Source organism: Melanaphis sacchari, unplaced genomic scaffold (genome assembly GCF_002803265.2).
Source record: "Melanaphis sacchari strain LSU unplaced genomic scaffold, SCAv2.0 Contig0_pilon_pilon, whole genome shotgun sequence".
NCBI lineage: Eukaryota > Metazoa > Arthropoda > Insecta > Hemiptera > Aphididae > Melanaphis > Melanaphis sacchari.
The window spans coordinates 25,730,661-25,742,051 of NW_020270366.1; the positions used below are offsets into that span (position 1 = coordinate 25,730,661).

An 11,391-nucleotide genomic window follows, 5' to 3' on the forward strand; every position below is an offset into this window, starting at 1 on the left:
TTAATTGTCTTTTTGTGTAATTTAAAGACATTTGAAATTTTTGAAATTTTGAAATTATTTTTTGATTTATGAGTTCATAAAAAAAAAAATAAATAACTATTTTATAATTTGTTACTGTAATAAAAATATATTATTTGTATATATCATATAGCAGTTTTAAGTTTTAACCACTTATTATAGTACACGAGATTTTAGCAGTAATGACGGTTATATCGTTTAAAATGGTTTTCGTTACCGAATCCTATGAGTACACAATATAAGTATTAAGTATAATGTATCTATTTCAAGTGCGCTAAAAATACATTATACCCCAATATTAAGAATATAAAATGGTATAAAAATGCTTATCATAATATTATTATACTGTAGGTACTAAGTAGAGGTGGGAAAGGTGGTTTGTATAATTTGTGGTAGTTTAGAAAATAATATTCTATTTGTAAATTTCAATTTAGGCAAACAAGCGTTCGTTTCCACCTGAAATCAAGCTGAATTAATTTTTTTTGTACAATATACGTACCTACCCATGACAATTTCAATATAATACAAAAGTGATTAGGTCGACAGTCTGCAGGACTATACTGAATATAGTGTAAAACTATTCAGGGATTCAAAGCATTGAATGTTAAGTATGTACAATATTGTTTATTCAGGATAGATGCACCGGAAATTTTAATAACGCATAATGGTGTGCACATCGTTAAAGGTTTCTAGATGACCATCATTACTATTATTGCTATGTACAGTGTACATCGCTATTATACCTATGTAGGTACCTCTATTTTAGTCGTGGGCATGGTCAAGTCGTCAAGAGCACATTTATCACTATACAGTTAAATACCTCGCAGCGAATAGACACAATTGAACAGAAATTTAGAACGTTAACGACTCTGAAGTATATTGACTATATATAATATCGGTGAAATGTACAGTCTTAAAATACCCTTTCACACAAAAGACGTGAAATAGTTTTCATTATAAAGGAATACTAATATATACAATGTATATTATTCGGACCAGAAAATACATTATACGAAAAAAATAGAAATGTATTAAATACAAATAATTGACATCTTAAAACAGCATATATATATGTAGTGTATAAAATTAAAAAAGTGCTCAGAAACGCGTATAATATTACAATATATATAAAATAAAATAAGTATATAGGATATAAAAATATAAAATGTGAAATAAAATTATATTGTAATATATAATCTAAGAATAAATTTGCAACTAAATTTAAAAAAAACCATACAATTACAGTAAATGTGTGGATAAACATATATAAATATTGTAATCAATTTTTAAATAGCGACATTTATTTTAAAATCTAAATAGCAAAAAAAAAATATAATACGTCCAAATAGTGTGACAAAACATCAGTCTTATTATTCTGTTTATTTTAATATAACAATACGTATTATGTAATATATTACAGTTTACAAAATTTACCATTGTATCATACTTATACACCACTTGCCACCCTATTATTGTTCCAAGACATTTTTTGACCGAAACTGATGTTTTGACGAACACCCCTGGCTTTTATATAAATCAGTTAATACAAATCAAAACATTTTATATTAGTATACAATCATTTTTGTTTATAGACACACAATTATGGGGTAATTTTATTCGAGATGGCGTTTTCGAACGGAATAAATGTTTGTTATTAATTTGATTATTTTTTTTATGGAGTAAATATTTTTTTCGAACAATTTAAAAGAACAAACCAAAGTTTAAGTTTGGGTAAATGTAAATTATCATAGTAAAAAGGCGCTAGACAGGAACCACGCTATATCGCCGTAAGAACTAAAAAAAAAAACAAACAAAAATCGACGTCTTACACTCGCGTAAGCCTTTATGACTTTACATATATTATTAGCGACCGTAGCGTGTCGAAAGTTTTTTATGTCTACAGAGTTATACAAAAAAGTTCAAATCGATGTTAATATCTATTTAAACGGACCAGTAAACAGCCTTTAACCGTTTTTTCACATGTGAAAAATTCTCATTCCAACATGTTATTTCAAAGCGTAGGTATATTACTATAATATTTACAAGTACGACTTCCGTTAATCTATATAGTAGTATTCGGTACTAAAATTTCTAAAATGATTTCTACTAAAATTTAAAATGAATAAATTGTAATTAGTTTATATTCATTGAATTTGCCAATATTAAAATATTAACATTTTATAAGTAACAATTAATGTTGTTACAGTAAAGTTTAACTATGAGAACACTAGTTACGCAGTGAAATAAAATAATATTTTAATGACTTAGGTATGTTTTATTGGTATTGGCTAATTCAATAATTAATATACTTAAAATACAAATAATACAACCTTTATAAACTTTTACCATAGGTGATTTTTTTTTTTGTCCAACACTGAAATCCAGGGCAGTGTTAATACAGTAAAAATATTTAGTCACATAATTTATAACATTAACAGCGATTACAAAACATGGTTTGAAAATCGAAATGGAAAACTCAAAAATCGCATCTGCAGTTATCGAAAGTATACATTATATAATATGGTTTTCTAGCTTATACTATTAATATTATAATTACCCATATTTTTAATAATAGTACATCTACTCAGCGAACATCACATAGACTTGAGCAGTCGTCTCTTAATGTCTTTCATCTCACTCACCTTCTTGGTCAGGTACATGACGCTAATCTGGTTTTCGATGTACTTCTGCCGTTTGGCGTCCCGCGACCGCTTGGCTGCTTCGTTATTCTTCTGCCGCTTCATAACGTACGTCTGGTCGTACTGCTGTTGTCCGGGCATCAACCGATGATCATCATTGTTGTTGTTGTTGTTAGACCGTCTCATTTTCTCGAAGTTCCTCGGCGGCCCCAAGCTTTCTATGTACCGATTCCGGAATGACAAGAAATCCGACTGTTTATATATGGCCGCCACATCCTCGGGGTCCACGTCGTCCATGTCGTCCATGTCACACTCCTTGATGATGTGGCGATGCTCTCGGTCCAGGTCTCGCTGCTGCTGCTGTTGCTGTTGTTGCAGACGATGATGGTGATTGAAGTGATGATGGTCGTCGGTAGTCGTCGATTCGGGCGACGGACAATCAGACCGATTGGCGCAAATGTCTACGCCTCCATAAGCTCCACCAGTCACTCTTCCGTCCAGCATCCTCTCGTAGTAAGGGTAACTGCAAAAAGCGCATAAAAATATATAGTTAATGCACGATCGTTGAACATAAACAAACGGAAAAATAATATAGTACTACAGGTGGATAATTAAAGTCCTAAACAACAAACGCGTCTCAGCTCTTGACGGCTGAGAGCGGTGTTGTACAGATATAATTATTCCCGTAGAGTCGTGTAAATAAAATATATTATTATAACGTGGAACGATCGACATACCCGAAACCGTAAGGTGGCTTGGAAAAACTGCAATCGAATCCGCTGAATGGAAAGTGGTTGGATTCGGACGAGGACGGCGACGACGTGGCCGCGTACACTGGGCTACCGGACAACAACAACGCGGGGTCTATCGGGGGAAGAACGCTGTACGCGGCCTGCAGCTGAAGTTGTTGCTTCTGGAACTTCTGTTGTTGTTCCTGGTGGTGTTGTTGCTGTTGCTGCATCTGCAGCTGCAGTTGGAGTTGCTGCTGGAGATGGAGCTGATGCTGTTGCTGGATGTGAAGGTGCTGCTGTTGCTGTTGGAAGTGATCGTGATGGTGGAACTGCGTGGTGGCGGACGGCGGAAGTACGGCCAGGAACGGGTTGTACTCGGGGACAGCTGCGGACGAGATCATGTGCCGATAAGCGGCGGCGTCGGCGTATATCCCGTGCAGCGGCGCCAAGTGTTTGGGTATCTGCGAAGAGGAAGACGAGTCCGGCGTCCAGTAGGCTTTGCATTGCGGCTGCGGCTTCAGTGGTGGAGACGATGCAACCACCTTCGGCGACGATGAGATCACCTTCGGCGACGATGAGACCACCTTCGGCGATAGCACCACCACGGTGGCACGTTGAGCAACATTCGCGGACGGCGGTGGCTGCGACGATAACGTTCTCCCCGCACTCAAATCCAGCGGCGGTAGTGGCGATGGCGGTACGTCTCCCGTTAATTCCTTTGGCCCATCACGTTCCACCGGCGCTGCCGCCGAGACAGCGCAGCCGTTGTCCTTCTTCACGGTCAAGTCCAGTGGTGCCGCTTCTGTGGCAGAATCGTCCAATTCCATTGGCACACTCATTGTTTTTGTCGTTCAAGTTCGTAGGATGTGATGCGAATGGTTGTTATAAAACCCGCTGTAAAACAAAAACTTACGTTTTAAGATTAAATCGAAAAAATTCCTTACACGACAGTTGCACTTTTGACGAAGAACAATAGATTGTCACTCGTCCAAATATAAACCGTCATATAATAATTATAATACGCGTTTGAATCGTTATAAAATCCGCGGTCAGTGGTCTCTGTGATAGTTATATATTATACTAAAATTAAATGAATAATTAATAATAATATTATTGATCGTTCAGTTTATGAGTTCACAATACGATTCAAAATAATATATGTAAAAACTTGTTTATAATTACAACAATTTCAATTCGAAAACAAAATAGTTATTACAGTCTTATTGAACTGAGTGGAACGATTTGATGACATTAAATAAATAAACGTGTTGCCTATTAAGTTTGAAGCGGTGGTGTGAGCACGGCCGAAATGTGTTAATATTTACGGTTTTGCAAAAATACAACAATTATTGAGAGATGAAACTGCTATCGCGTGGGGTTCTCTTCGTCGTACAATCAATTCCGATTGGCGGGTGGAACCCTTTAAGCGTGAGAGCGTGCATCCAATGGGACGACAGTCACCGCGGTCTGCGTGTGGTCCTCCGGTTGAGTGTCAATAACGTACTGACGTGGGAAACTATCGACTTCAATTTTGGCATATATTTTCGATTTTTTCTTTCAGGACACCGAGTGTCTTTTGCCAGAATTCAAAAATATTTCTACCTACTTCGAATCTATCACTATATTATTGTACACAAGGTTGAAATTATTCGACAACGAGCTATGCATACAACTAGATGATAACGTGATTGATCAATGCAGAGCGATCTCGGAATTCTGACACGTCCATTATAATTATTCTGTGCTTTTTTATGAGCGGTTGATCACAGGCGTATGTCATCGAACTCTCTGGGTCATTGCACAATAATTGGTTATTAATGTTACTACAATGAACATATCATTATAAAAAAAGCTGAATAAATCGTGTGTCTTTTTAAAATAAAATTATTAATTAATATTCATGTACACATTATAGGTATTTGAAATACGATCGCAACTATAAACATAAATAAAAATAATATTTTAAATAAAACGATGGTTGTGTATGCGAGGTCTAGTAATGAAAAATGTTTCAGGTAATATTTATATCGTCGTATAATGATGATGAAAAATAAAAATGTTTAATTATAAAATGTAAATTGAAAACCAAAAATGTGTGACATGCGTCTTTTGTGCATTTATAATTTGTGTGGTCTTTAGTGGTTGTGTGTGGGCGGGGGAGTAGATGGGTGGACTAATATTTCCGAAATCCCACTCTCAATTTCGTCACTGACTGACGTTGTGCGTAAGGGAATTTAATCTGGTGAAAAGTTTATTCGAATGGACGACAAATAAATGAGAAAAATGAAGAGAAATATATCGACCGATAAAAAAAACCATAAAGCATTTCGAAAAAATGTCATTGGTTCGTGTTCACCGCACGTATATATTTGACCGTCTCTGTAATATATAGGTACACTCTTACCTATCGTATGCATATAATTGTTTGAAATAATAATTGTGTTCAATAAATAATTCGGCTTCTATTTAAACACACAAATTTTGTGTTTATATATTTGCAAACCGCACCACTCTGGTCGGCTGTAGTGTTTCATATTATTGTGTTTACTCCAGAAAATTTGATTATAGTTTTTATGTATATCTCTACTACCTTGCATCCATAAAACTTAATAATGTATGCGGGTTTCGAGTTTCGATGTATAACGATGATAAAACGAATATAATAATTCCCCGGTATTGATAATTTTAAGTTTTAGTTTTAACCGATATGCCACTGAAAATGTTTTACTCTGAGGAATCTGAAGTGCATGTTAAATATTTTTGCGTGTGTTAAAATTATGTATTTAAATATAATATATATATATTAATATGCAATTATTTATGTCTTACATCCCTCTACTTATTTTGTCTAAAATAACACATCCCTCTTATAGTTACATACAAATATTATCTATGTAGGACATAGGTACTTTAGATACTAATAGGGGTTTAATTCATCTCCACATCTAATCACCCTCATGAGTGTAAACCAAAATATTATAAGAAAAATACAAAATTTAGGCATCCCTCCACTTATTTTGAGCCATTTCAACCTCTAGTTAAAATTGTAACGACGTCTGGAGGTTGCAGACACCGTCGCGTATCGATTGGAGACAATATAAAATTAGTAATTACCCCGAAAAATCGAATTGAATTATTTAATATTACTCATGATTCATGAACCTTTACATGTTGTATATCGATAAAAACTGACATTATACTACTTATATGTATCAATCCCAATAATAATAATGATATAATAATAGATTTTTTTACACGAGTGTGGATCAGTTGTTGTAGTAAACATATATTATTTTGTAAATATCATAACAATAACACTTTTTTGAAATGTTGTAACCAATGATCAATTAAAAAAGTGTGATAATAATACGTGCTTGAATATGCATTAATTTATTCTATGAATACTGAATAAGTATTATTATAGCTTTCGTCAATATTAATAGTATCTGGGCTAAGACAGAATGGCTGCTACCAGGTCATCCATGAGAGTAGATAGAACGAAGGAATCAATAAATTGCCATTTTCACTCAAGTGACTAAAGCACAACTCGTATATTATGATATAATATGCAATATGTATATAGTATATACGAATAACTGCTGTGTTTGGTCGGAATGGAAAATTAACAACTTAGGGTCGTCGTCACTGCAGAGTTAGCAATTGGATCGCGTTCGCGGCAAATAAATAATTTACATATATGTTCGTTGTACATATGTATACGAGTATATATAACATAATATATACATAGACGAAAATACGTATCGGCGACCGTCGCGTGGTATACTGCAATCCGGAAATTGTGATGGGCAATTTGTTTTTATTTCCCGAATGATTTATGAGACAATGTTTACGATATATTTAACCACGATCGGAACGACGAAATCCGACTTTAAATCTTTTTTTTCTACCCTGAAACGGTCACAAATGTTTGATAAATAATATTTTATATGCGTATTATATATATATTATATGTATATAAATGATAGATACGTTACGCTTGTCTAAATCGGTTGTTTTAGATTTTATTTTTTTCGTATTTTTGGCTTGGTAAAAATGTTTAAATTGTCTACCCTCATGGTGGTTTCTAATAGAAAATTAGATATAGTTGATATTTTTGTGAGTGAGGCAGTGGTTAAAAGTAAACTTTAATACCAACAATTTAAGTTTAGATACTCACTTATTTTATATAATTTTTAAGTTAAAATTTGGATGAAATTAGATATTTAATATAAATAAAGGATAATAATTTTAGTTATATTGTTGTAATTTTATAAAATATTACGGGTACTTGAAACTTTTAACATTTATTATTATATTTTATACACACAATGACTGCAATTTCATACGGCATAAATTAATTCAACTTATTGTATTATTATACTACCTAATACAGTAAGGTTCATAGTATTATAATAAAGTGTATAGATTTTCAACTTTTTTTTCGTGTATATGTGGCCATGTTCCCATGTCCGTAACATAAGTAGCATATGGTGCAAACATTTCTAAAAACTGATTACAAAAAGTAATAAATGAGAGAAATAATTTTTGGCTAGTAAAATGTTTATATTTATTAATATTATACGGTACAATATGTAAAAAAATACAATAGTTCATTTCATATTATGAACAAATATTATTTTTTATTCATTCGTGAAAAAAAATTCTACACTCAGACTTAAATAAAAGTATAGATATTCGAGTTATGTCATCGCTAGTAAAAATAATTATTCAACCATTAGCTGAACGTGAAGATGTATAATGTGTTACGTTATTCGATTAATAAAAAATTAAAAAGTAACTTCTATTAGATAAAATAAAGTGTTATTTAGATATATCATGTTATATTTATTTTTTTGCTAAAAAAGCCGCGGATGTTAAATTAATACTATCGTGGCTTATATACTATTAATATACTGTCGGTATTATTACTGATAATACCAATTATTATTATACAGCAGTTTAATATAGTACTATGGCGGCAGAATAATATTCATTACAATTATTTTAAACTATAATACCCAATAAAAAATAAAAATAAATATTTATGAAAAAAAATTTCAGCATGTACTTTAAGCATATTTGACTTTTGAGTGAAAACGAAAGGATATGGAAAAAATATTATTTTCTTTTTTTTACTAAAATACAGTAAACAATTATATGATTAAGTTGCAGTTAAATTTATTAGAACTAAATTATCGGACATACGTAAACTGCGCTCAAATTACTTTTTTTTGTATACTGTGCCTGAATTGTTATTTATGTTAAAATATAAACTGCGCCCAATAACTTAAACTGTGTCCTGTTTGTAAAATATACAAAACTTTTAACTTTTTAAACATTTAAACTCTCTATGATCATGCACTCTTTCAATTATATCACAGAAATTTTATTTTTGTCTAGAAATACCAACACGTTATTGAATAATTATTGAATTTTAAAACAAAAAAAAAAAAAAAAAAAAAAAAAAAAAAAAAAAAAAAAACGAGAAAAGTTACAAAATTTAATTACTAAATATAATAGTGGTCAAACTCCAATTGATGAATATCTAACAACAATATGTTATTATTTGTAATATTTGTAATTACTTTACTTTTTAAAATCATATATATTTTTTTAATTCTTAATTTAATATTGATTTTAATTATTCATATTATATGGTTATAATTTATAACCATATAATATTTAATATTTATTATAACTTATAATGAATATTAAATATACAGTAAAAATAATTTTTCAAAAATATAGCTATTGATTTTTAAAATTTTTCCCAGACGTAGTTTGCATGTCACCTTTTTACATTTGATAAAAACTCGAGCGCAGTTTACATATGTTATTTTGGGTTTATCTGTATTTTGGACTCAGTTTACAATCGCCGAAATTATCTATAATTTAAAATTAACAGTAACTAAAAAAATATTTTTTAATAATTTAATAAAAATAAATATAATTATAGACAATCATTGAGTTTTTTATAGATTATACGATAAAGTTCACTGACTAGTTAGTGGCGTTAATCTCACATATTCTAATTATATTTATTTTAACATCGATTGTAAATACGACATTAATTATATTAACGCATTTAATTGATATCTATAATTTATTGAAATCTATAAATTCCGTATTAAAAGTTTACTTATAATTGTTATTCGTTATAAACGTTGATCATTTATATTTTTTTTCGGTCATTACTCTGTTACCATTACACTACGATTGATGATTTATATAATATAAAGTAAACGCTACCAATATGATAATATTTCAATTTTAAGCTTGTACGTATAATATTGAATCTCGTTAATAAAATGATTTGAATGAGCGTTTTTGCGAGAAATTTTACCATATTGGAGATATAATTTTCATAAATTAATATCATATATGACATTCCATAAGGCACAGAGAAGATCGACGACGCGAAACCATTTGATACATAAAATATTATAAAGCCGTAATGAAAATATCGCAATGGTACACTAGTAAATAAAAAGATGTAATAAGACTTACCGATCGGAGTAAAGATGGAACTGTAATGTCTGTATGTAATGGATATACGTGGTATGTAGTTCACGTCGGCGTAGACCGTTGACCGGGGGTTGCAGATACCTAAAGATCGTAGCACTGTTCGATCAAATCGATCGTCACTGGAATACTACTGCAATGTGTAGCACCACCGATATGCTGCAAATAATAATGGCAATCGGACCTTTCAACAGTAGATGAGGAAGCATGAAGAGTAGAAGGGACTGCAGTGGCGTCGCCAGCGGCGAACAACAGTGATGGTCATTGGTCGTATCGGTCGAGATTTGTTATACACTTATATGTAGGTTCATGTCTAGGTAGACCGAACATGTTTCAAAACTCCAAACTCCCCTCTCCGAACACCCCCAAACCAACCCTACGCGGGACCGACGGGTCTCGTTAAGACTGACGGAGACGGTGCATTATGTATACAAACAATACGTATGTATGCCGTGCACGTTTTAGTATAGATGATTAAAATTTTTTGACTGGAATAATAAGTTTTTTTTTTGCAGGCTGGGCCGGACACCACTGCAGTATCTCTAGCTATAGTAGAATAATGGTTGGTATATCTATTGTCATTTTCAAATTTTCGATAGGAAATCGTTTCGGCGAAAAACCCGTGTCGACCTGAAAATTCCCATCCCATCAATTCCCACCAGATCGGAAGACACCATTTAAGATATTATTGTTATAGTGCTATTGTCATTATTGTAATAATTATATTGTGTTGAATGGGCAAAGGGATACAACGCAGACGCAAATCATATCCAGAGTTTATTAAAAGTTAACAATAAGGTGCAATAATAAGAACCATGAGAAATCGAAAAAAGAGCTGTGGAATGGTGTTAGAATAACATTTGAACGCATATATAATACATATTTAAAATTGTTGACCAAAGGATTAGTTTTGGAATAAAATAATTATGTGAACACCAAAAATACTGTTCAACGATTAATTCAAACATTAATCGACTAACTATTCGTGTGCAAAAACTTTTCTAGGACTTTCGTGTGGGGATACGACGACAATGAATAAAAGACGTTATTCATTGTTTAGATAGCAAAACGATTTATAAGATTAAATTTTTGTTTAACAATCGTGGTGGTCGTATGATAACTATAATATTCATAATAGGTAAAAGGACCAAGCAAACTGCGTTAACATGAGATGTTTATGTTGAAATAAATTAATAATATACGTACATTATTATTGTTCCGGTTGCTTATTGATTTTGAAGCCGCTATAAAATTATGTCTGTGTCTGATCGATTTAATTTTGTTTGGTTTAAACAACAATACTATTATTACCAAATAAAATAATATAATCAGTCGATTGTTAATAATAATAATGAATAGGCTATAAAAAATCTATATGAAAAAAATCCATTTTTTTATTATTACCATTTACCAGCGACCAGTGTGCAGGTGGAAATGTAGGAACGTTTGAGTGTTTGATAATCACAGAGTCGTCGAATGAT

General features: G+C 31.9%; 1 protein-coding gene across 1 annotated transcript; it reads right to left on the minus strand.

The window, feature by feature from the left end:
- Positions 1-1,283: 1,283 nt before the first annotated feature.
- LOC112596872 (DNA N6-methyl adenine demethylase-like) lies at positions 1,284-10,137 on the minus strand. Its single transcript, XM_025342696.1, has 3 exons — positions 9,896-10,137; positions 3,395-4,282; positions 1,284-3,180 (listed from the first exon to the last, which is right to left on the minus strand). Exons 2-3 carry the CDS (start codon positions 4,225-4,227, stop codon positions 2,613-2,615), a joined length of 1,401 nt encoding a protein of 466 aa, XP_025198481.1. The 5' UTR covers positions 4,228-4,282; positions 9,896-10,137; the 3' UTR covers positions 1,284-2,612.
- Between the last annotated feature and the right edge of the window lie 1,254 nt (positions 10,138-11,391).

What these genes read in the sequence shown, in the direction of transcription:
- LOC112596872 (XM_025342696.1), bottom strand. Translation starts at nt 4,227, where the DNA reads ATGAGTGTGCCAATGGAATTGGACGATTCTGCCACAGAAGCGGCACCA. An exon ending in AAGCCACCTTACGGTTTCGG is followed by an intron (nt 3,181 to 3,394) that starts GTATGTCGATCG and finishes CGCTTTTTGCAG; the next exon opens with TTACCCTTACTACGAGAGGA.